The sequence below is a fragment of the Puma concolor genome, chromosome C1, assembly GCF_028749965.1.
Source record: "Puma concolor isolate L17-30 chromosome C1, mPumCon1.1.hap2, whole genome shotgun sequence".
NCBI classification, from domain to species: Eukaryota; Metazoa; Chordata; class Mammalia; order Carnivora; family Felidae; genus Puma; species Puma concolor.
In genome coordinates, this window is record NC_141674.1 from 214,761,058 (window position 1) to 214,788,598 (window position 27,541).

Here is a 27,541-nt window from a genome sequence, read left to right on the forward strand (position 1 = left end):
CTCCAGGGTCTGAGTTGTCAGCACAGAGCCCAATGTGGGGCTCGACTTATGAACCACAAGATAATGACCTGAGTTGAGGTCGGACACTTTACCAATTGAGCCACCCAGGTGCCCCATAGATCCTCATTTTTAAAGTGTTTAATTACTTCCAGGTCAGCCATAGCATTTGTGCCCTTTTTCTGTTTCAAATTTATATTCCTTAGCTTGTGTGGAAAATACTTGATTCATTTCAGTTCTACTGAGCAATTGAGATTTTGTTCAATATTTTTTTAACTCAAAATTCAGTATTTTATAAAAAATATTTGCTATGAATTTTGAGTATGAAAACATATAAAATAATATTCAAGTGGATTTTAATGTTCCAGGATTCTCTGCAGGAATATGGAAATATTCTGAAGCACTGCTTTATTCTGAATCACAGTTTAGTACCTGTCACACAATAGGAACATTATATTCAATGAAAAGACTTGTCTGAAACAAGTTTATGTTTACAGATACCTTCATGTATTTGTGTTTATAGATACCATGTTTGTTTGTTTATTATTCTTTCAATGTTTATTTATTTTTGAGAGAGAGAGAGAGCGCACAAACAAAGGAGGAGCAGAGAGAGAGGGAGACACAGAATCTGAAGCAGGCTTCAGGCTCCAAACTGTCAGCACAAAGCCTGACAGGGGTTTTGAACTCATGAACCGTAAGATCATGACCTGAGCCAAAATCAGACGCTTAACCTACTGAACCACCCAGGTGCCCCTCTAGATAAAATTTATTAAAATATTCATGGAATATATTTTTAAAATGATGACCATTATTACTATTATACTGCTTTACCAGTACTAACCCTCTCACCCACATTCGCTCACCTTTTTTTTGATCGTAAGTATAAGTAGTTAAAATTGGTGGTTGGATTATTTTTTTCTATTTTTAAATTAGTTTAATGGGGAGGGAACATAGCTAGTTCAAACTACTTGTTTGGCAATTTTGGGTTCTTAGAAGCATAGCTGATAATCAGGAAAAAAGCAAAATAATAATAAATAGATGAAAGGTAGACAAATCTCTCAGTTGACAATAACTATAAGCCCTCTAAAAACTCACGCATGTTAGATGGAAAGCAGCCTATAAGTCCTCAATCCCAATCCCTTTACATATATACTCACAGAAACATGTCTCTCTCTCCTCTTTAATGAAAATACCACTTGCACGTGGTGGTAAATCTAAATAGTACAAAAGAATGGTCAGTGATAGGGGCGCCTGGGTGGCTCAGTCGATTAAGTGTCTCTTGATTTCATATCAGGTCATGATCTAACTAACGGTCGTGAGATCGAGCCCTGCATTGGGTTCCACATGAGTGCAGAGTCTGCTTGGGATTCTCTATCTCCCTCTCTCTCTGCTTTTTCCCTGCTCGCACTCACTTTCTCTCTCAAAAATAAAGAAAGAAACTTCAAGAAAAAGTTCAGTGATAAATTCACCCTTGAGACCGTTTTAACAAACATTTCGATGCCTACTCCATAAGTAGATTAACAAATTAAAAGGTGGACAAGCACTTTGGTGATAGCAGAAGGGGTCCGCTGAAGAAACAGGAAATACAAAGTATAGGCATGTAGGTCTACTCAGAATAGAGGCTTGTGGCTCACCTGTAACTCAGCCCTTCACAATTTTATGTGGTATAATACTTGCTACCAGAGTGGTTACTTCTACATATTTAAGAAAAGGTTAAGTCATCTTTATTTAGCTCTGTTTTAGATGGCAGGAATATGTGAAATGCATTTTTTAAAAGATTGCCATCCCAAATGACAATTATATAAAAGTATGATTCTTAACTAGTTGGATGAAATTTCAAATATCTGGAAACTTCATTTGTGTGGAATATCTCATTTACCAAGAACTCCAGATAAATTCTTACTAAAGTAGCTTAAAGTTCAGATTCAGACTCTAATAATTGGTGCATTTTTTCTAAAATAATGAATTTTGTCCCTGGTGCCTTTTTAATTAACTTTTTTATTTTTTAAGTTTATTTATTTATTTTGAAAGAGAGAGTGCACGAGCAGAGACGGGGCAGAGAGAGAGGGAGAGAAAGAATCCCAGGCAGGCTCCAAGATTTCAGTGCAGATCCCAATATGGGGCTTGATCCCACGAACCCTGAAATCATGACCTGAACCGAGATCAAGAGTCAGGTGTTTAACTGACTGAGCCATCCAGGCACCTCCTTTTAATTTATGGAACAGATTCTATCTTTGACGTAAAAGAGCAGTCTAAGACTCAGATTGTCTAAAACTGAACTTCTGCTCTTTCCCTCCAAATCTGCTCTATGTATTGGTTTCTTTATCTCTGGCAAAGGTATTTGCATCCTTCCACTCTCTTTTTCTCACATTCTGCATGTTATCCGTCAAGAAATCTTGTTGGGGCACTTGGAAGGCTCGGTCGTTTAAGCGTCCAACTCCTCATTTCGGCTCAGGTCATGATCTCCCAGTGTGAGTTTGAGCACGCATATGGCTCTGTGCTAGTGGCACAGAGCCTGCTTGCCATTCTCTCTGCCTCTGCCCGCACCCCCCCCCCCGTTTCACTTCAAAATAAAAAAATAAATTTAAAATATCTTGTTGGTTCTACCTTCAGTATGTGTGTAAACACACACACACATATATATGTATACGTATATACATGTATATATATATACACTGAATTTCCCCCCCCACATCTACTGCTGCCATCTTACCTTACTAAGTCACCATCATATCTTGACTGGATTTCCAGGTAGCCTCTTAACCAGTCTTCTTTCTTCTACCTTTGCCCTCTATTCTCAGTAAAGCAGCCAAAATGACCCTTTTAAAACAAGTCAGATCATATAATTCCTTTGTTCAGAATTCTCCATTGGCCCTTAATTTCACTCACAGTAAAAGCCAAAGTTCTAATAAACTCCTGGCCTATAAAGTTCCTGTAAAGCTTTTATGATTTGGCCATATTCTTCCCCTTCTTCATGACACTCAAACCATTGGCCTTTGCTGCTTCGCAAACATGCCTGGCATTGTTCTAGCATAGGGATATGCATGAGCTGTTTCCTCTACCTGATACACTCTTCCCCCACATAACCACTTGGCTTGCTTCCTCACTGCCTTCCTGTCCTTGCCTAAATATCACTTTATCATTGAAGCCTACTCTGAGTGCCATAATTAATACTGTTAAACGCTCCTCTACTGGCTCTTCCAGTACCCCTTACCGTGACTTACTTTTTTTTTTTTGAAAGAGAGAGGTTGGGGGGAGAGAGCACGCATGAGTGGGGAGGGGCAGAGGGAGAGAGAGAATCCCAGGCAGGCTCCACATTACCGGCACAGAGTGGCACTCCAACTCATGGAACTGTGAGATCATGACCTGAGCTGAAATCAAAGAGATACTTAACCGACTGAGCCAGCCACCCAGGCACCCCTATTAATTTCTTTTCTTCCTCTGAATGGACTGTACTTTCTTACTTCTTTGCATGACTCTTAATTTTTTATTGAAAACTGGGTATTTTGAATATTATACTGTGGCAACAAAGGAAATCAGACTCTTCCCCCCCTTCCAAGGGTTTATTATTGCTGCTTGTTATAGATTGGTGACTTTTCTAAAGTAGTTTTATAAAGTCTGTATTCTTTCTCATGAATGGCCACTGAAGTCTGTGTTACATTCATTAGCTTAGTGTTGAGCTAGTGTTTTTGCTAGAGTTTCCTTCAATACCTGGAGCCAAGAAAAGAAAAATCAAAGGAAAAGGAAAAAGACTATTTGCAAATTGGCTGTGTGCTAGGGCGCTCCTTCAACACTTAACCAGGTCATTTACCACTCTGCCTTAGCCTTCACTTCCTGTTTGTGCACAGCCTGAGATGAAAGTTTACAGTTCTCAGGCCTTTCCTGAGTATGCATCCAGCCCTGAGTATGCATGTGGTATTCTCAATTCCCCCAGTATACTCGGGAGCTTTTAGAAGCCCTTATTAACTCCACATATCTCCTTTCCCAGCCTCTTTCTTTCCAAGCTTTTTGGTCTGTTTATTTCCTATCCTATTAACCCCTTTTATAAGGGTTATGGCCAATACTTTTGCCTTTAAGTGTTTTCAGCAAATAACACCTGGGAAGTTGCTGCAGCCCTGGGAGTACTCTAAGTTTGGTGAAACAAAGGCAGACTGTGCACTGGTGCTTCAAGGAGCCACCAGACAGGTTGAAACATAGCCACAATTCTGTGAGAATAGTCTTTCTTTCTCCCTCTCATTAGCAGCCTTACCAGGACACAGGCCATGCTCTCCACTGAACCCACCAATCTCGGGAGTAGGGGTGGTAGGCAGGTAGTTGAAAATGTCACAGCCCTCCCTTACAACAGTGATTCCTTAAGCTGTCCCCTAGTTGTTGTAAGTTTTTGACTAGATTGCAGAGTTCTATAAAAGTTGATTCTGACAGTTTTTGCCAGATTGTTAATGCCAGACAGAGCTGCTTATGACTGTATCTACTTTTGTCAAGAACAGAAGAATAAGATTTCTTTTCTTTTTTTTTTTTTATTTTTTATTTTTTTTCAACGTTTATTTATTTTTGGGACAGAGAGAGACAGAGCATGAACGGGCGAGGGGCAGAGAGAGAGGGAGACACAGAATCGGAAACAGGCTCCAGGCTCTGAGCCATCAGCCCAGAGCCTGACGCAGGGTTCGAACTCACAGACCGCGAGATCGTGACCTGGCTGAAGTCGGACGCTTAACCGACTGCGCCACCCAGGCGCCCCAAGAATAAGATTTCTTAAAATATCAGTGAAACTCTATAATACAACTTGATGTCATGAAGTGGCAATGTCCTTTAATCAAAAGAACTCTTATACCTGGAATTATAGTTGATGATCATAAAAGATCCAAATATTTTTATGTAAAGTTGCTCAGCTCTGCAAGTCTTCAGTAATCCCTGTAATCAGCTATTAGAAACAGACTTTTATCATCAGGACACTTATTTAAATATCAGAAATGAATTAAACTTTCTGAGAATTGAGGTAACATTTTCATTTTTATAAAATCAAGGAAATACCAATGAAATCTTTAATAATCTACAAGTTAATAGCATCCCACTCATACTGTAGACTTTTCTTGGTTTGCTCATTTTAAGGGCTGGTGGGAATGTACTAATAATATACTATAACTTTTTTAATATTACAGATTTCTCTAGATACAGGGATGCAATTTGATATATTTTTAAAGAAGTCCCTCCTTTTTTTAAAGTTTATTTATTTTGAGAGAATGTGAGAACACGAGTGAGGGAGGGGCAGAGAGAGAGAGAGAGAGAGAGAGAGAATCCCAAGCAGGGGCTCGAACTCACATATGATGAGATCATGACCTGAGCTGAAACCAACAGTCAGATGCTTAAGCGACTGAGCCACCAGGAACCCCTGAAATTTGATATTTTAAGAGCCATGTTTCTTATTATGGTGAAGTAGCAATTTCTTTGTATTTATAAATTTTTTAATGTTTATTTTTGAGAGAGAGAGCACACAAGCAGGAAAGGCAGAGAGAGGTGGGGACAGGATCCAAAGCAGGCTCCACACTGTCAGCAGAGATCCTGATGTGGGACTCAAACTCGTGAACCATGAGATCATGACCTGAGCTGGGGTCAGACACTTAACTGACTGAGCCACCCAGATGCCCTTTTGTATTTATAAATCTTATGAAGCTGCTCTCTTCTCCCTTTTGAGATATTTTTGCCCTACTTTGGTAGCACCTGAAAGAAATCAATCTGTTTGGAAATAAAGCAAAAGCTTATCTAAAACTGTAGCTATTTTTAGTTATCTGAAGTCTAGTAAAATGATTTTAAAAGTATATGTATATATTAAAGGTAGCACTAAATTTGTAAGGTTTAGGACAGGATCTGTGTAATTTTGTTTTTGTTTTCTTGGTACTTTACATGTAGTAGGTAGATATAAACTGATAAAGTGGAAATCCACACATAGCAGTAGCTTGTGATATGGAAGTTTATGGGATAAAAGTATGCTTGGGGGGGGCGCCTGGGTGGCGCAGTCGGTTAAGCGTCCGACTTCAGCCAGGTCACGATCTCGCGGTCCGTGAGTTCGAGCCCCGCGTCAGGCTCTGGGCTGATGGCTCAGAGCCTGGAGCCTGTTTCCGATTCTGTGTCTCCCTCTCTCTCTGACCCTCCCCCGTTCATGCTCTGTCTCTCTCTGTCCCAAAAATAAATAAAAACATCAACAAAAAAAAAAAAAAAAAAAAAAAAAAAAGTATGCTTGGGAAACAGAACTGCTTCCTTCTTTTTCGGTTATTTTCCTGATAATGCATATTTGATGTATCTTTTTTATATTGTGATGAAAATAAAATTCAAAAAATCTCTCTCTCTGCTTTTTATCCTAATGATACTCACTTTTTTATTTTTATAAACCAAAAAGTAAAGGAGAACAAGAAAAGTTGCTACAATTCCCACTACTTTTAGCTCCATTGTTAAAAACAAATGCAGCTAACAGATTTATAATTGAGTAAATATACTTTTAAATTTAACATACCAAAACATAAATATGTGGAAAAAAGCTGTCATATGTGATACATTTTATGCTAATACAGTGGTTTCCAAACTGTTGAATCCCTTGCTCTCTACCTCCCCCTCTCCAATAAAACAAAATCCACTATTTTCCTGTGACTTGATCACTTCTAGACATTTATTTTTTTAAATATGTTCATGGAGACATAGAGATGAGGTGAGTTTTTATTGCTGATCAGGGATAAGTCATTTAAATACTTTATTATAAATGCTTATCTGAGTCTGAGGAAAGTATATCAAATGACAGGAATTATTTTGTGATGTTATCTGAGAGAATTGTTTAGAAAAGCTAAGAGTTAAGTAGTGTCAGAATTATCTAAAATAACTGAAAGAAAGCCTTATGGGCTACTATTAAAGATTTGGTGTATTTTCTTTTAATTTAATTTCTCCCCATCTCTTGCCTTTCCTCGCCTCTTTTTGTTTCCCTCTTGCAGTTTATTGAAGAAACAAGGTCATTATTACTGTCAAGTTTCCACAGTATGGGTTTTGCTAATTGCACCCTGCATCCCTGTATGTAAAATAGTGTGGTTTTTAGTCTTCTTTATTTCCTGTAAATTGATAATTGGATATCGGAGCTTGGTTGATCACATTGAGGCTCAGTTTCTCTCCCTTCCTCCCTCTCTCTCTCCTCTCTCTCTCTCCTCTCTCTCTCTCCTCTCTCTCTCTCTCTCTCTCTCTCTCTCTCTCTCCCTCCCTTCCCCCTCCCCTCCCCCCTTTGGAGGGACAGGGCTGGCAGTACACATAAGGTGTACTTGTTTCAATTTTTATGATATCAGTAGTCATTGATAATTATCCTGAAGTCCATTAATTCATTCCAAGCCTCAAAGTGATGTTGATAATTATTTTACCACTTATTCATTTATTAACTGTTACTTTAAAATTTTTATATTTATACATACATTCTACATATATTGTAATGTTTAGACAAAGATTAATGTGTAGAAATTTTGCTTTCAGCGAATATTTACATTCCAATCATTGCTTAGAAAGATCTTTTGTCCTTTTAGAGCTACTTGCTAAAAATTAAAGTAAACATAGAATATTCTGGCTTTATTGTACTCTTGAAGGGACTGAATGTCTAAGCTAATTTATTAAAGAATTTATAATTTCTTGTCTTAACACTTAAACCGAAGAATGTGTCAGGATTGGAACCGTTATAGACTGAGAAATTTGACAAGAATTTTTTAATGTTCTTTGAGTTTATAGCCTCACAACCTATTTCAGTCTTTATGGTAATCAACTAGATAAAGCTCTGCATTAAGCTCCCAGTATTTATGTTTGCTGGCAAAATTTTCTCTGAACCTTATGAAACTATTAATATCTTACTCTAAGTATAATCCTTTTTTAATAAGTGAACATCATGAAATAAATGAAGTTTTAAGATACATTTAGAATAAGCTCTTTCGTGTTAGTCAGTTTTCCCTGGAATGTCTTACTCTGGCTGCAGCCGAGGGATGAGTGGGTAAATGTTCTGTGCCATTAGCTCCTTAAAAACTTGGTGAGGATATCTGGAGGTCAGGACCCTGAATACAACGAGCTTTCTAGGTTTAATATCCAACTCACTTTATGTTATTTTGCATGAATATTTGGGCATGAGTTACTACCTTCCCTTTTTTACAAGTAAGAACCCAAACCACAGCTAGAGTAACTAAATTCCTGGTTCTGATCCAAAGACAATTTCTGGTAATGCATTTAGATTTCAGTCATTATAATACGGTATTCTACTCTGTCTGTCATACATCCCACCAACTCTCCCCAGCATAAATAAGGTGGAACAGATACCTTATTATGGGTAATGCAGTTAAGGCTCAGAGAGATTTAGTGGTTGCCACTCTGTTATTAAATGGCTGTGCTGGAATTGGAATTCAGGTCTTTCTGATTCCAAACCCATGTTGTTCTCCCTACCACAGCAAAATGAAGGCAAGAGGAAAAGAAGGCAGAGAGATTATTTAAGGAGTCACTGTTACTTCCAGTGAGAGATTATTGAGGCCTGAAACAGGCAGTGGAAACAGAAACAAGATTTAAGGGTTTCACATGACTTGGTGGTAGATAAGATACGGGGAATGAGAGAATAGAATGATTAAAGAAAGATGTGAGTTTCCTGGGTGTGTAAATGAAATGTCATGGCAAGGGAAGCCGTTTATGGGAGGGCTGGCCCTTATTCCTCTTTCTGTATGGAATTCTGTCTGTTGGTTGAGGTGTTTGTCGTATATTTGGTTGAAGACATTCAGTAGGCACTTTGAAATTCAGGGTACTACTTAGCTTATTTAATCTTTTGGTAGTGAATACAAGGGAATTTAATAGGGTATATATTCATTTTATTTATTTATTTTATTTAAATCCAAGTTAGTTAACATAGTGTAATAATAGTTTCAGGAATAGAATTTAGTTATTCATCACTTACGTATAACATCCAGGGCTATTTTCAACAAGGGCCCTCCTTAATGCCCATCACTGATTTAACCCATATCCCCACCCAACACCCCTCCAGCAGCCATCCGTTTTGTTCTGTTTAAGAGTCTTTTATTGTTTGCCTCCCTCTCTGTTTTTATCTTATTTTTCCTTCCCTTCCCCTATGTTCATCTGTTTTGTTTCTTATATTCCACATGAGTGAAATCAAATGATATTTATCTTTCTCTGACTTATTTAGCTTAGCATAATACACTCTAGTTCCATCCACATTGTTGCAAATGGCAAGATTTCATTCTTTTGATCACTGAGTAATATTCCATTGTGTATATACTATACACACACACACACATATATATATACATATAATATATATATATAATATATATATATTATATATATATATTATATGTATATATATAATATATACACCACATCTTCTTTATCCATTCGTAAGTGGACGGACATTTGGGCTCTTACCATAATTCAGCTATTGTTGATAGCACTACTATAAACATTGGTGTGCATGTGCCCCTTCAAATCAGCATTTTTTTTATCCTTTGGATAAATACTTAGTAGTGCAATTACTGGATCGTAGGGTAGTTCTATTTTTAATTTTTTGAGGAACCTCCATACTGTTTTCCAGGGTGGCTGTATTTCCAGTTTGCATTCCCACCAGCAGTGCGAAAGTGTTCCCCTTTCTCCGCATCCTTGCCAACATCTATTGTTGCCTGAGTTGTTAATTTTAGCCATTCTGACAGGTGTGAGGTAATATCTCATTGTGGTTTTGATTTGTATTTCCCTGATGATGAGTGATGTTGACTATCTTTTCATGTATCTGTTAGCCATCTGGATGTCTTCTTTCGAAGTGTCTGTTCATGTCTTTTGCCCATTTCTTTACTGGATTACTCATTTTTTGGGTGTTGAGTTTGATAACTTCTTTTTAGATTTTGGATACTAACCCTTTATCTTATATGTCATTTGCAAATATTTTCTCTCATTCCTGTGTTTGCCTTTTAGTTTTGCTGATTGTTTCCTTTGCTGTGCAGAAGCTTTTTATCTTGATGAGGTCCCAGTAGTTCATTTTTGCTTTGTTTCCCTTGCCTCCAGGCAACATGTCTAGTAAGAAATTGCTGCGGCCGAGGTCAAAGAGATTGTTGCCTGTTTTCTTCTGTAGGATTTTGATGGTTTCCTGTCTTATATTTAGGTCTTTCATCCATTTTGAGTTTATTTTTGTGTATGGTGTAAGAAAGTGGTTTAGTTTCATTCTTCTGCATGTTGGTGTCCAGTTTTCCCAACACCATTTCCTGAAGAGGCTGTCTTTTTTCCATTGGATATTCTTTCCTGCTTTGTTGATGATTAATTGGCCATACATACGTGAGTCCATTTCTGGGTTCTCTATTCTATTCCATTGATCTATGTGTCTGTTTTTGTACCAGTACCATACTGTCTTGATGATTAGAGTTTTGTAATGCAGTGTAAAGTCCAGAATTGTGATGCCTCCAGTTTTGATTTTCCTTTTCAACATTACTTTGACTATTTGGGGTAACAGAGTGTATATCCTTTTTTTTTTTTTTTTAATTCTTTTTTAAAGTTTAGTTTTTGAGAGAGAGCAGGGGAAGGGCAAAAGGGAAAGGGGACAGAGGATCTGAAGCAGGCTCCACGCTGACAGCAGAGAGCCCCATGTGGGGCTTGAACTCACCAACTGTGAGATCATGACTGGAGCCAAAGTCAGACGCTTAACAGGTTGAGCCACCCAGACGCCCCTGTATTCTTAATTCCTTTGTCATTATGTTATTCCTATGGCACTTAACCTAGTGAGAATTATAAATTCACAGTTATACCGAAGGACTACCCTGAGGTTTATGGCCTCAGCAGATTGCCAGTGTGATAGACCCCATGTGCATAGAACAGTGTTTCTGCCTATATACTTATATTGCTGTATTTTTCCTTCTCTAGTGAAAGATTAGAAAAAAGACACCATATTCTTGAAAACATTTGATTTATTAATATGATTTGATGTTGAGGTTACACAAAATATTCAGTAAAGAAACAGTAGTTAACAGCCAGTATGTTGAGAGAAAGGAGTTCATATATGCATGTATGATCAGATGATATAGCAGTGGCTTGTGCACTTGCATAGTTCCTGCTCTACGGTAAGTTTGTATAGATAATAAAGTTGGCAAGTTGACTGTTGACTACAAGCCAAGAAATTGTACTGAAACAACAAATTAGAATTAGGTACTGGAGCACTTGGGTGGCTCAAATGGTTAATGTCCAACTGGCTCAGGTCATGATCTTATGGTTCCTGAGTTTGAGCCCTGCATTGGCCACTGCACTGACAGTGCGGAGCCTGCTTGAGACTCTCTCTTTCTCTCTCTCTCTTTCTCTCTCTGCCCCTCCCCACAAATAAATAAATAAACCTTAAAAAAAAGAATTAGGTACCTATTTCAACTGGTGTTTCATTTTTTCAAGCAGGCTTTACCTAGTCCTCTGTGTGGTCTCCCTACTGAGAACTTTAAAGCACAATAAAATTAAGACACTCAGTTAGCCCTAATGGGGCAGCACAGGTACTTGTTAACTTTCCCTTTTTTTGATTATGCAGCTAAATTATAAACTTCAGAGGGCAAGGGAACAGGGAAGGGTTTGATTCCCGCCCCCACCCCCACCCCACCCTCTGCCAGAAGTTAATTAACCATTAGGCTTTGAACCTAGTAAAAATACTTACTGTTTAGGTCTGTAACTATAAATTTATCTTGGCTCCCTTTACATTTTACTAAATAATAAAAATTATTTTGTCTTTAGTATCAAGCACTCTGCTAATAATTTATGGAAAATAAAATATATAGAAAACACAGTATTAGCCCTTGGGATATGTGCAGTCTTGAGTTGGTTTTATTTGTAATTAATTTGGTGACAGAATCCTTGAGTTGGTCAGAGAATTTTAGTATCGAGTTATGGACAGAGCTCTAAGTTCTTAGCCTAATAGGAGTGAAAAATAAAAGTTAAATAAAAGTAAACTGTAAGTTGCAGAATGACTCTTCAACAACGTATTGGTATAATACCACTTTAAGTCTCATAGGAATATTTCTCCTTGAAGAAATGTCCTGTAATGATGAACATTGAAAACCTTTGATGTTTGGTTCATTAAAAGCTATGAACCAAAGCTAATTGTAAAGTGGGACAGACATTATGGAACTTCTAGTCCCATTTTTCTTTTTTCATACATAGAAAGGAAGCCCAGAATGTTTGGTTCATTGAATCTTGTCTAAATTATCCCGGCTATTTAGAGACAAAACAGGAAGTGGAACATGGGTTTCTGACTTTATGGCTTCCTTTTATGTAACATATTGTTATTTATGTCACTATGCATTAACTGAAGGTATGTATGTTATTACTATATTTTTAATTATTTGCTCATTTTGTTTTTTATATTACTCCTGCAAAAAGAAAAGTTATCAGAGCGCCTGGGTGGCTCAGTTGGTTAAGCATCCGATTTCACCTCAGGTCATGATCTCATGGTTTGTGAGTTTGAGCCCCGCGTCGGGCTCTGTGCTGACAGCTCAGAGCCTGGAGCCTGTTTCAGATTCTGTGTCTCCCTCTCTCTCTGACCCTCCCCCGTTCATGCTCGGTCTCTCTCTGTCTCAAAAGTAAATAAACGTTAAAAAAAAAATTTTGTTTTTAAAGTTATCTGTAATTACAAAAAGAAGAAAGTGACTTGCCTAACGTCACATACTAAGAAATTAGCAAAACTAGGACTAGAACCCAGATCTTCTATTTCCTAGTACACTGAATCTTTCACAGCCCCAAACTTTTTCTCCATGGTGTTGCCATTAGTATTATTTACAGATTATTCCTACTAGGAAACTTAGTCAAACTGAGAACATTTTCGAGAAAGAATGATGGACTCTGTTGTAAGCAGTAAATAATCCAACTTTCTCTTGTAGCAAAATTCCACTTTTCTGGATGGTTTTCATCAATTTGCCTCTATTGCATTTGAAGTTTGAGTTTGCCACTTACTAGAATTTGAGGCTAGAGGATAGTTCAAACAGAGTTATAGATTTTAATTGGTCTGTAGGTAATTACTGTTTCATTCACAACAAGATAGTCTTTTAAAAGATTTTTATTAAGTGTAGTATATGGTAGTGTTTTTTTTAAGTTGTTATTGAATATAATATCCAAAAATATGCACATAATCAGCCAACGGCTTCATGAATTTTCACAACTGAACAAACACTGTGTATAACACACACCCAGTTCAAGATTATTATCAGCCTCCCATACATTCCCCTTACACTCACTTCTAGTTACTACCCCTATCCTGCTGCCCCCTAAAGAGTAACCACTATAACAGGGTAGTCTTTTAATGAGTCAGGTACTTCATTAGTCAGGGTCATCCTATTTTTTTGGTCTTGGCCGAAGTATATGAAGAGGATGAGAAGAGAACAGTTTCTGTTCTTACCAACACAAAAATAATTGAAAACAGAATTTTTTCATTATTAAGGCATATTTACCAATTTTATATTCAATCAGTAATACTGGGTGACTCAAATCTTGTGTTCCACTTTGGAAACATATGGAGTCTCTGTAACAACTTTTGTCTTCTGAAACAAAACACAGTAAGCAGGAAATATAAGAATTGATGTAGAGCATTGTGTGCTCCCCATGGTTAGTTTCCACAATGGAGGAGGCATGAGGGAATGACTGTAATGCTCTAAGGCAGAGCTGTGGTTGAGGAATCACTGATCCGTTCCACTTTCTTTGTGTACTCTGAATATTGAAGATAGATTTTTAATATCAATAATTGGAATTCCGTGGATTTTTAATTCTCCGACTTCTGTGTGAAATAATTATTGTTTTCCATAAGTTAAAAAAAATTTGGTTAGGGGCGCCTGGGTGGCGCAGTCGGTTAAGCGTCCGACTTCATCCAGGTCACGATCTCGCGGTCCGGGAGTTCGAGCCCCGCGTCAGGCTCTGGGCTGATGGCTCGGAACCTGGAGCCTGTTTCCGATTCTGTGTCTCCCTCTCTCTCTGCCCCTCGCCCGTTCATGCTCTGTCTCTCTCTGTCCCAAAAATAAATAAACGTTGGAAAAAAAAAAAAATTAAAAAAAATAAAAAATAAAATTTTTGGTTAAAATTCTTCCATCTTGATTTAGAATATTTTACCTATAACACTGTCTTCACTTTCTCTATTCTTCTCAGGACCCCTGAACAGTGCCCCAGCGTTGTTTCATTGTTGTCAGAGAGTTACAATCCTCACGTGCGTTATGGAGCTGCTATGGCCCTAGGCATCTGCTGTGCTGGTACCGGAAACAAGGTAAAGTCCAAAGCCGGTGGGGTCAGTTCTTTCCTGGCACCAGACTGTTTTCCCTCACAGAGAAGTTTATGCATCCGCTGCAAAAATACAAATGTGGTGTGATCTGTAAGAGTAAACTTGCCTCACAAAGCTTACCAGAACTTCCTTCCTCACTTTACTATGCTGGATTGCTCAAAGCCAGTTATGAACAAACCAGGGGAGCCTACCTGGCTCAGTTGGAAGAGTGTGTGACTCTTGATCTCGGGGTCATGAGTTGAGCCCCGTGTTGGGTATAGAGAGTACTTAAATTTTTTTTTTAATTTTTTTTACTGTTTGTTTATTTTTTGAGAGAGAGACAGAGCTCAAGGAGGGGAGGAGCAGAGAGAGAAGGGGGCATAGAATCTGAAGCAGGCTCCAGGCTCTGAGCTGTCAGCATAGAGCCCAACACAGGGCTCAAACTCAGGACCATGAGATCATGACCTGAGCCAGAGTTGGACACTTAACTGACTAAGCCACCCAGGTGCCCCAGAGATTATTTAAATTTAAAAGAAAAAAAAAATTAAAATTAAAATAGAACAAACCACATTCCATGGGGTGGCTATAATGGAGACATGCTGTTGAATTTCTCTTTGAGAGCATTGATTTCTTTCAAAAAAGAAAAAGATAAAATACTTTTTTCTTTAAAGAATTTGGTCATTTTAAATGGTAATTTACATGTTTAATTTTCATGATTAGTAGATTTACATGTTTAATTTTCATGATTTTGATAGAGAATCAAAATTCTCATATAAGAGCACTAAAATCAATCCACTTTGATTTCTTTTTTTGTTTTACTTTAAACAAATCACTTTAAGTGCCATTTGCCTGATCTCTCACAAACATAACAGATAACCTGATATTTGTTAAGTTCTCAAAAGTGACAAAATAAGGAGTTGGGTTAAATAAGTAGATGATTGGAAAGTACAGTTTATCATGAGATTCATAAAGAAATGAACTATTGCTTAAACAAGTATTCTTGATTTATAGCAGTGACCTAATCATAACATTTTTTGCCTTTCATAACACAGACGGACACACCTTGACCACTGCCCCAAGCTACACTTTTTTTTTCCTTTTTTTTTGAGAGAGAGAGAGGGTGCAAATGAGCAAGGGGCAGAGAGGGAGAGAAGCAGGGCTCCCCTGAAGCAGAGCTCGAGCTCACTGGACCTGGGACTCAAACTCACGAACTGTGAGATCATGACCTGAGCTGAAGTCAGATGCTTAAGGACTGAGACACTCAGGCACCTCAAACTTTTTTGTTTTAATGGAGTGCATGAGGGAACACAAACGTAACGAGAATGAGAACATCTAGAACAAGAACATAATTAGGGTATGCTTCTGATGTCTTTACATCAGAGAGAAGGAGAACACTTTGAATGTTTATTCATTTTTGAGAGAGAGCATGAGTGGAGAGGGGCAGAGAAAGAGGGAGACAAAGGATCCAAAGCAAGCTCTGTGTTGACAGCAGCAAGCCTGATGTGGGGCTCGAACTCGCAAACCATGAGATCGTGACCTGAGCTAGTCATACACTCAGCTGAGCCACCCCAGTGCCCCAGAAGGAATCATTTTTTTATCCTCTGTTGTCCAAACTAGATAAAATAAAACATAGGTATTTATTGATTGATCCAGGAATTAAATTTTAATTTGCTTGACTTTTTCTCAAATAAAGGGTATTAGTATTGGATACTAATAACTTTTCCTAGTCCTGTAAAATGTTACTGAAGCTAGGAATTAATATGGGCATTTTCACTACATGTGACAAGAATTACATAAAATTTTATAGAGAAACATTCCCTTCCAGTATTTCTCATTCATCTCCTTACCCTGCTTTATTTTTCATCATGGCACTTACCACCACCCAGCATATTTTTACACCTATTTATTTGTTGTCTATCTCCTCTCCACTGAATTGTAAGGTCCCTGAGAACACAATGTTCATTGCTGGAATCTAAGGTCAGACCTGGCACACAGTAGGTTTCAGTAAATATTTGTCAAACCAGTGATTGGGGGCTGGGGGGCCTGGGTGGCTCAGTTGGTTAATAGTCCAACTTCAGCTCAGGACATGATCTCACTTTTCATGAGTTCAAGCCCTGTGTCAGGCTCTGTGCTGACAGCTTAGAGCCTGGAACCTGCTTCAGATTCTGTGCCTCGCTCTTCTCTGCCCCTCCCCCACTCATGCACGCGCGCGCGCGTGCTTTCTCTCTCTCAAAAATAAATAAACACAAAAAATTTTAATTTAAAAAAATCAATGATGGGGTGGAGATCATTTAAGGATATGATAGTGAACAAGTTGGACATAGTCTGTCATCACAGAGATTTGTTTTTAAAATGCTTTTGTTTCTTTTGGGGGAGATTTCTTACATGAGAATATATCTGCAGTTTTATTGGAAATATCATTGGGTAGGGGCACCTGGGTGGCTCAGTTGGTTGAGCATCTGACTCTTGATTTCATCTCAGGTCATGAGATCATGGGATCCCAGGTCATGGGATCAAGCCCCACATTGAGCTCCGCCCTGAGTATGGCACCTGCTTAAGATTCTGTCTCCCTCTGCCCCTCTCCCCCAGTCACATGTGATGTCTTTCTCTCTCTCTCTCAAAAAAAAATTTTTTTTTAATAATATACAAATATCATTGAGTATATAAAATACAGTTTATAGAAATTGGCCTTCATTTTTTTTTTCTGGGATACATCTGTAAACAAAGGAAAAATATAGATGTTTTTCAAAGTATTTTCTCCCTCAGGTCTTCAGTAGACATTTATGGCAGGCCTCATAAGTTAAATATTTTAAATTAGATTTTTTTTCTTTCCAGATTATTCTAACCTTAATATGATATCTAGGAGCAAATGTTGTTTGAGACACAGCATCTGAACAAGTTAATTCAATGAGAAATTTTTATTACTCCTACTAAGCAAGTCTGCTTTGTTTCTAGATAGTTTGTGTGTTCTCCATATCAGTACCTATCTGACCAAGGTTTGGTGCTTTATGTTTGGTTCTTAAAAACCTGAAACACCTGTTTATTCTAAAATATCTATCGTTGAGGTTATATCACATAGTTCAAAGACCAAGTTAGTGTCTTTTAACTTACAAGCTGGAAATTTGGTTATATTTGTATCATGACTATCTTAGAAACAGTATTGCCAACATTATGAGTAATAGTCGAAAAACTTACTCCTCTGCATAATGTCATGACATTTTTCAGTGAAATGGGGAGAAAGAATACACTTACCTGGTGTGTATAGTATCTGTTAACAGCACGGATTTAAAATAAATAAATAAATCCACATGTAAAGAAAACTGAAATTGTTTTCCCAAGAAAAAGGATTTAACTTTTTCTTTCCTTGGCCTTGAAACAAAGGATATTTAAGAAATGGTATATTATATTAAGAAATCAGTTTGATTATCTTGTAAACCCATTTTTCTGTTCCTCTAGATTTATACCTACCAAGGACCTTAGAAGGAATGTTATAACGTGGCCCTTAACTAAGGTTCCACAGGGTGTTAATAGAAGTTAGTAGGGCAAAAGAGTTCTTGGTCAAATACAGTGGACAAATACAAAGTTCAAGTGATTTCTTTAATAAGGCTTTTTGGAGCTTTTGCTAGGATATGTACATTTGTAGAGTATTTGATAAGCAGTATATATTTTGAATCTGTAAGAGGGGGTGATATATAGTACACAGGAACTCCCAAACTTATTTCACCAAGGAATCCTTTTTTTCATAGGACTGATTATTCTGAAGAATATGATTTTAGGGAAATCCTGCTAAATATCAATTTAATTTTTTAAGTTAGGTCTTAAAAAATCATCAAAGACATTACCTTACCCTAGTATTTGAAGGAAGTTGGATACTTAATCCAGGCTTTGGGGTCAGACTAGCCTGGAGTCATTCTACTTGTGTGACTTTGGGCAAATTTCTTAACCTTTCTTACTCTGTTTCTTTGTTTATAAAGATGGTTTTATGTTGTGGGTTTTTTGTTTGTTTGTTTTGGGATTAATAGAACTATATGGGATAACACATATAAAATAGTGCTGTGCTTGGAAAATAATAGGTGTTTATCAAACATTAATCTCATTTTCTGTTACTTTGTTTTTGACTTCTTTTACTTCACAACAGGAGCGCTTGTGTTCTATAAGCTTCCTTTGCACTTACCATCAATTGTATTGAAACTTAAAGCATACTCAGTTCCAGGTAGTCTTTAATGAACTTATTACAATGTTAGATGAAAATACTGACTTAGAATGACAGTAACTAATTTGAAAATCCAGCGATACCAGCTTTATTTAAAGTTTTTTTAATGCTTTCAGGAGGCAATTAATTTGCTAGAACCGATGACAAATGATCCTGTGAACTATGTGAGGCAAGGAGCTCTTATAGCTTCAGCTCTCATCATGATCCAGCAGACGGAAATCACTTGTCCAAAGGTAAGCAAACAAAAAAACTCTGTAGAAGAGAGCTGGTGCAGGCTTTTCTTTAGTAACTTATGTTCTTTTAAGGACATTTGTAACTCAAATATAATGAACACTGAACTCACAGGAAGTAAAAAGGTGTGAGAATGGGGAAACTTTAAATATGTAGTAATACTCCCTAAGTGCATTTTTTACAGATGTATAGTCAGTTTGTTAATTCAGCTATATAGCCATAATTGAAAAATTAAAACTTACAGATTGATGAAATCATAAAAGTGAACTTTAATTTTTGCCTCCTGCTGTCCTTTTAAAATGTATTTAGTAGGATAATTGTTCCTCTGATACAGGATGCAAACTCAGGTGGTCCATGGGTTTTTGATCCCATCTTTCTAAGATAATAAAAAGTCTTACATTCACTTTATATGATATATCCAGTCTCAGTTTAGAAAATGAGTACATCCAGGGGCACCTGGATGGCTTAGTTGGTTAAGCACCTGACTCTTGATTTTGGCTCAGGTCATGATTTCATAGTTCGTGAGATCGAGCCCCGTGTTGGGCTCTGTGCTGGCAACACAGAGCCTGCTTGGGATTCTGTCTCCCCCTCTCCTGCTCACTATCTCTCTGTCTCTCAAAATAAATAAACTTTATTTTTTTTTAATTTTTAACATTTTTATTTATTCTTGAGAGAGTATGAGCAGGGGAGGGGCAGAGAGAGAAAGACACAGAATTCGAAGCAGGCTCCAGGCTCTGAGCTGTCAGCGCACAGCCCGACACGGGGCTCAAACTCACAAACCACAAGATCATGACCTGAGCTGAAGTCACACACTCAACCAACTGAGCCACCTGGGTGCCCCAAAATAAATAAACTTTAAAAAAAAAAAAAAAAAAAGGAAGGAAATGAGTACATCCAGACCCTCTTAGAGTGTCACTGCCCTCCTGGGTGATCTTTTGGGCAGAGTTTCACATGGCTGCAGGACGGCCTTCTTTCCCTCTTGACCCCGTCTGTTCACATAGGCAGTCCTGCACATTTACCCTTGTAGCTGGAAGTATGGCTCTTAGTGCAGCTTCATCTGCTCCCTCCTCTCTGTCTTCCTTTCCCTCCTCTTCGTCCTACTCCCTCTCCACTAGTACCTCAATCGATAGCTAATGCCTCCTATTTTTCATGTCAGATGTCAATGCACAGTGACCACTGATCATATTAAGCTCTCTAAGTGATCCCTCTGAAGCCCATCTTTAGGCTTGGAGTGAGGGGGAAAGACCCACAGAAATCCCCTTCACATATCCTGCAGTCCCGTTTTCTCAGATAGACCCTGTGGATGACTCCCCTCACAGAGACATCTATTTTAAAATTTCCTCATGACAATCCCCTAGACATCATGTTAAGAGTATAATATCTAATGTAAATTGGCACCTCAGCCAAAACGTTTCGTTTTGTTCAGAAACAGAAAATGCGTAGATCTTATTCACGTGTACTATAACTTACCACGTTTACTATATTAAGTAGATGTGTAGAGCTTATGCACTAATTTCAGATCTTTTCGTTAACTTGAAATTAGGGTATTTAATAGTTTTGTGTTAATTTTGCTTCTGTTTGAGAAACAGTCAAAATTAACAAGTGGAAAAACCATTAGTATACTGTCTTCTGCCTCATCTGCCAAGTGTAGAACATCCTCATTTTCAGCAAAGTAGATTGATGGGGCGGGTGGAGAAGAGAAGAATTGCCAGAACTCATCGATGCTGGATTATTCATTCTCATTTTATGAAACTTTGTTTAATAGAATTCTATTTCTAAGCATTTGCTGTCATTTTTATTTCATTTATCCAGTGCTGCTCTTTCTGTCAAAATAATTTGTAAGACTTCCAAAAATTGTATTATTGCAAAAATAGAATCTAACTTCTCATTTTGTTTTAATAATATATTACTTCATATATTATATCTTTTAAAACATAAACATCTTTTCAAAGAGTCTGCATTTCTTTTTGGTTTTTATTTTTAAATATAGAGTTATAGTATGAATAGTTTTCACATCTTTTATTTCTGGTTTTGATCTTCTGAGCTTTATCAGCTGGAGGTTATCCAATTGAGTAATGTCATTAAAGAAGAAAGTTTAGGCCATGGAATACACCTCCCCTAATAGTAATATATAGATACTTATTCACTTTAACCTTGCATGTTGCTCTCATGTTATTTGTATTGTGAACAAGACAAATGTTTTACTATCTTTCCATCCTCTGCTGTAGGATTTTGTTGATTTTTCAATCATAAACTCTGCACCAACAATGGCAGAGTCCTTTGGAATGGGGGTGGGGTAGGATATAGGCTGTGTATTTTGAAAAAGCATTCAACTATTTATTCTAATAAATAAAACTTTCTCACATTTAGAAAAAGTGAAAAAATACAGAATTTAATTCGCATTTTTAAAATCATTCCATAAAATACTGTTGAACCAAGTCTTAGCTGATGTGAATACATGGGGCACACTTCCATCTTCAGATTGTACCAGAATCCTGAGTATTGATTAAGAATGTTGAAATGCAGTTAGAGCTGGTAGCCATTGCCATTAATATAAACTCCACAGGGAAAGTTAAATGTATACCCTGCCAACTATGAAAGCAAAGCTGTGTATGGCAGTATAAAGCTCCAGTTTTCAGGAAACGCTATTCCTTAGAGGGAAACTGTTACTCAGCTCATGAATTCTAAAATTTAAGTTCTATTTCATTGTTTTCTGCTATTAAGCATGCAGTAAAGACTTTTGTGGACTGTCATTTATATCATTTCTCTTTTATCTGATAATTGCTAACAAGACAACTTGAGATCCTTTTGGAGTGGTATGTGACATTTTGCTGAAAAGAAAAAGCTGTTAAGCTTGAAGAGAAGTTCTCAAGATTATGAGTCCTAGTCACAAGGTTGCAAACTGGTGCATGAAATAAAGTGGAAGTAAAGTGGAGATCAAGTGCTAATTTCATCAAACTATAACCACCCCCAAAGGAATCCAAAAGGGACGTTTCTCAGTTTATGAAATGCACAATGAGACGTTCCAAAGGAAATGTTTTATGTAATCATGATATGCATCACATCCATTTACAGAATGCTGTCTTAATGCTTAGTTTGATACGTTATGGTTTTGGTTTAAGTAATCCCAGTGCATCTTTGCTTTTCTTCTGCTGGTTTTTTGCTCACTCACTCTCACCAATGTAGACCCAGGAACATGCATATACCCCTGGGTGATTACAAACCCAATTTAAAAAGCCTTTACACCAGACTCAGAACCATTTAACTAGAATAATGTACTTTTATATGTCCTTGGAACTATTTTCTCTGAAGAGCCCAACTCTACTCTTTATGAAGGATCTATCTTTTATTTTCCTTATTAAATGAAATCTACCTTTAGCATTTTTGAACACATACATATTATCATATATAGAATCAGATAAAAATATCACAGTGTAGGAATAAAATATTTGGTGCTCTTCCTGGCCTAATATCCCCTGGCCTGAGGTTACCTGCTGGGGGAAAGCTTCTCCCACCACTGACAGGTACATTTTTGGCAGTAGGATCATGTTTGGCCAAGCTTGATAAGCTTTTGCAGTTCTAAAATCACTATTTAAGTAGACGAGGCTTTTGTGAAATATCATAGTAACCTAGAAGTATTTCTATGGAGAAAGTTTGAACTTCTATAGGATGAAATTATAAGAATGAAATTTTGTATTATAAGGTGATAGTTCACAGCATAACACATCTATAAGTAATAATATGTATTACCATACTGTCACCTTAGGTAGGAACTTGGACTCTAATAGTGTCAGTGGTAATATAAAGAAAGGGCTGCAAGCAACTACCATAAGCAAAATAATACTCATAAAATTACGAAGGGAGCTAAAAACATCATTTGGCATATTGATAATGGGGAAATCATGGTAGCATTGACAATATCTTGAAAGAAGAATAAAGATCATTTTTTGTTTTAAGCATGTTGAGTTTGAGATGTTAGCAAGTCAGCTGGAAATAAGATGAGAGCATAGGAAAAAAGTCAGAACCAAAGAGATTTGGGACTAGCCACAAAGAAATTATATAAGTCATAGCCCATTATCTGCAGTTCCAAAATCTAAAAAGCTCTGAAAATTGAAGACAGGTTTGTTTATTTTTAAGGACTCAATTTGGGGGGCATCTGGGTGGCTCAGTTAGTTAAGCGTTCGACTCTTGATTTCAGCTCAGGTCATGATCTCACATTGGTGGGGTCGAGCCCTGCATCGGGTTTCCTGCTGAGCATGGAGCTTAAGTGCTGGGGATTCTGTCCTTACCTCTCTCTCTCTCTCTCTGCCCCTCCCCCTTCCCCACTCATGCACTATTTTGCTCCATCAAAAACATAAAAATTAAAAAATTTTTAAGGACTCACTGGCTGCAGAACTTGACCTAATATGAACTCATCTATAGCCTTTATCCCATTTAGTGTTAATATTCAGTCATTTAGCTGCTTTTAAAATATTAATTTGTTTGATTATAACTTATTGCCCCCATGCTCCATTGAGAGTATTGCATAATGTAGGGTATATGTATAATGCTATCTTTCTGAATTCTGAATTCCAAAATTCATCTGGCCTCAAGGATTTCATGGAAGGAGTTATAGACCTCTAGTTTAAGTCATAAGAGGAGATGAAATCTCATGGAAAAGAAAAGAAAAACAACTTTAAAACTGATCGCCAATGTGCTGCTTTATTTCTGTATTTGGCAAAATAGAAGAAAATTGAAAGGAGACATTCCCAGGTGATAAGTACCAACAGAAATGACCCCAAAAAACTTTATTCCCTTCTCCCCATTTTTTTTTCTGAGAGTGATTTCCCACCCCCCCCCCCAGCCGTATAAGGTATAGAGTTAAAAATATGATGAATGTTAAAAATGCATGAATTTGGAAAAGGTAGGTTTTTAGCATGGATCACAGGATTGCTTAGAGTTTAATTGTCTTTTCTGTGAGATTATCATAATATAAAATGGGAAATAAATATGCTTTTCTCCCACAAATTCTACTTTATATGGGGGCGCCATACTATGCATAACAGTGAAATTGAAGCAGAAAATCATGATCCTAACTATGGTTGCAGTTAGTTTTTTTGTGATTACAAGCAAACCAGGCATTTCACCCATCTTACTTCAGTTTCACATCTGTAAATAGAGGGAGTACATGATCTCAAACTTGCCTTTCAAATTTAAGATAACTGCCCTCACCTACTAAAATAATTTTTTTAAGATTTTTTAAGCTATCTATTTATTTTGAGAGACAGAGCAGCAGAGGGGCAGAGAGAGAGGGAGGGAGAGAATCCCAATCAGGCTCCACACCGTCAGTATGGAGCCTCACACAGGGCATCAACTCATGAAACACAAGATTATGACCTGAGCAGAAATCAAGAATCAGACACTCAACTGACTGAGCCACCCCAGTGGCTGAGCCACTGAGCCACCTCAGTGCCCCAAAACAATAATGCTTTCTGAAGAATCATAAACATGAGAATTAAGTTACTGCTGCATAAGTAATAAAATGTGAGGGGGGAAAAATGTTTAAATGATAAACATAAAAGTAGCTCTTTAAGTAGTGTACTTAATAGTAATTGGATAATCCTGTTATACATTTGTGTTGATTTTTTTTTTACCAATCTTTCAGTTTCACTGAATGTTTTCCTATTGTTTTGGGTGTAGTTTTAGATTTAAATTCTTCCTCATAATGTACATACAGTGCTTTGTCCAGTGTTTCTTTTTATAAGATCATGACATATTTCATAAACCTTTAGCACATAAAATTTCCATCCTATATAAGGTAATGTAAGTGTTCATCTAAAATAAGTTCAGAATCAAAGGAATTTGACCTGTTGAACCAGAGTAAAAGCATCAAACCTTAGGATTTGTAAAACTAGAAGGGAATTTTACAATGATCTAATCATGCTGGGTTTTATAGTTAAGAGAAAGTAAGACCGATAGAAATGGCTTACTAATGGTTAGTTGCTAGGTATTGGCAGAGTGACTTCATTGTTTTTCCCATCACCTTTTATTGCTGCCTGTGAATAAAAAATGAGAAGCGTGTTTAAGGAATATTGTTTTGTTAGCAGTATTAGGTTGCCGAGATCATAGTCAAGGGGGACTGGTAGGATTCTGCCCTAGTATGGTAGGATGGCCATGCTGTTGAAGTCAAAAATGCCTTTTACACATTACATTACATATATATTTACATCAGGTAGTCCTAACAGCAGCCGTGTAAGGTGTAGGCACTCTAATCCCTGTAGGGATGACGAAACTGAAGCTCATAAAATCTAAGTAGCTTACCTAAACAGCTTATTGGAGCAGAGATATTTATAAGCCAGGGTTGTCTGATTCTAGATTACCCTGCACTGTATCACAGTGTGGCCTCTAAGACCAAGGCAAGTGAAGAAGGGAAGAGATTCTGAAAGAATATGTAATGCAGATAAAGTCATTATATTAGGAAACTCAAATTCAATATTTTCTGCTTTTGGCAGATTTGGGGAGCTCCCTGATTATGTGCTTCTTGAACAAGCAGACTTCCTGGGTGCCTACCACTTGAAAAGCACTGGTGGGAAAACAGAGAAGTGTAAGACTTGGAAGAAGCGTAAAATAGTTCCTTTGTTGTCACCCAAACAGATTTAAAGGAATCGCAAATACATTGATAATATTTATTTTATAAACTTTATTTTTTTAATTGTAAAAGTAAGATATATTAATTTTAGAAAATATAGAAAAGAATAAAGAAACAAACAAAATTACTGGGTATCCCATCCTAAGTTAGCACATGTTCCATTTTGGTGTTTTTTTTGTTGAGACTAATTATTGTGACATGTTCTCAAAAATTAATACGTGTGCATATACACTAAATCCAAAATATACCTCACACAACTTCAGTAAAGGGTAGTTTATTTGAAGATAGAATTGAAGGACTATGCCTGCTAGTAGTGGTTATGGTAAGCAAAATAGCTGTAATTCACAGTACAATGAAGTCCTCAGTGTTTGCTTGAACTGTTTAAGCCTACTGACTAACCGTGGTGCGATATGAAATCGCATTCAGCATTCCCATGAGTGTGAATCATCCACTGTGGAATGAGGATTGAAAACAGAACTGGTACTCCCACACAAGAAAAGTCATAACACCCATGATTTCAGCCATGGAACTTTTCTGCTTTCAAGTCTGGTTTATATCTCTCTCTCTTTTTAAATGTTGTAAAATTCAGAATTCAAGTTTCATTATAATTTGAGCAATCTATTCCCTGTTCTGAAATGACACCGCAAATGTATAGAATTTGACTATAATTCTTTTTCTTGTTCATACAGGTGAATCAGTTCAGACAGCTGTATTCCAAAGTTATCAATGATAAACATGATGATGTCATGGCCAAGTTTGGCGCTATTTTGGCCCAGGGCATACTGGATGCAGGTAAATGTTAAATCTTCCAGATGTGTTAATCTATTTAAACTAAATCTGTTGAAGTAATAACTATGTGCTCTATGACATAGTAGAAATTGAGTCTGGGGGAAATTATTCCTGTAGAAAATGTGGAGCCTAGAATTCATAGAAATACTTTAGTAGAGTTGTTAAGCGTGCAGACTGTTAGGGTTTGAGTCCCAGGCCCTTTATAGTAGTAGCTGTATAACCTTGAGAAGTTTTCCCCCATGTTTATATTCTTGTCTTGTAAAGTCTACCTTGTGGTGTTGGGAGGGTTAAAAATCCATGTAAAGCTTTTAAAACCGTACCTATCACTTAATAAACTGCTCAGCGTGGATTTTTTTTCTCTAATTTTCTTAGTATATATCAATTTGAAACAAGTTGACACTGGAAAGATTTTGAGGAAAAAAAATAGGTTTTAGACAAATTCTAGCAGCCAAATCATCTTAAAATAGGAGGTATGGAATATTTACCTAATAAATACAGAGTGTAACCGCCATCTAGCTCCTGAATTCACACTCTTCACCTCTACATTATGCTTGATGTCAGAGACAGGCTACCCTTCCAAGGTAGAAGCGTGTGCTCTAGTACCTGGATCTTTGCTAATTTGAAAGCTGTGAAGAATAGTATCTCAAGGTTTTCATAACAGTTCTGTTACTCAATGAATATTTTCTCAAATTGATTAGCCATCTGTATAGCTTCTAATGAAAACACTCTCAGCCATAGCTACTACAGTCAGTCGTTTCTTGGTCAAGTAGAATTGCGTGTATATTTCTGTAGGAGGTCAGGAAAAGAAGTTGCAGTCCTTTTATGTCTTTAAAGTTTTCTTAGTCTCTCTAGGTTTTCACTTGCTGAGAGTGTTTTCTTGATTATATTTGCCAGAGATTTCTTTTTATGTTTCTTTGCTGATGCTACTTTTTTTCCTCCCTAAATTCTTTTCATTTTGCTGAAATCTTTTATTTGCTTTTTCTCTCTTGTCTTTTTCTCTCTTTTTTCTCTCTTTTCTCAGGAGTTAGTTTTTTTTTTTTTTCCTAAATGTTTGAGGCAGATAGTCTTCTCTTTTAATCCATTGTCACATGGGGGTTTTTGTTTTGTTTTCATTGTCCAAAAAGTTTTTTGCTTAAACTTTTAGTGGTTAAGGCACAATTTATTTGTGTCTTTTTAATTTAAAGACAGTTCTTTGTAGCTGTGTATAAATAAGGAAAATACTCCATAGATACTTTAGTAAAACATTTCAGTTCACAGTGGTATCGATTCTCTCCCATATATGAATAATACAGACATTGACATGTCATAATTTCTTCTTCCTTATTCTTCATCGCCTTCTAATATTTTTATATTGTCATGGTTTATAATGTTTACATCCTCTTGTGAAATTGTAATTCTTACAGTTTAGTCTTAGTTCCAT

The 27,541-nt window shown here is 37.0% G+C and overlaps 1 protein-coding gene across 1 annotated transcript in view; it reads left to right on the forward strand.

Annotated features, from left to right (window-relative positions):
• Nucleotides 1-27,541, forward strand: part of PSMD1 (proteasome 26S subunit, non-ATPase 1) — a 96,416-nt gene that overhangs the window by 50,627 nt on the left and 18,248 nt on the right. The window contains exons 17-19 of the mRNA XM_025935283.2: nucleotides 14,152-14,266; nucleotides 18,590-18,706; nucleotides 26,022-26,124. Of these exons, the coding sequence (XP_025791068.1) occupies nucleotides 14,152-14,266; nucleotides 18,590-18,706; nucleotides 26,022-26,124 (335 nt within the window). The remainder of the gene's footprint in view (nucleotides 1-14,151; nucleotides 14,267-18,589; nucleotides 18,707-26,021; nucleotides 26,125-27,541) is intronic.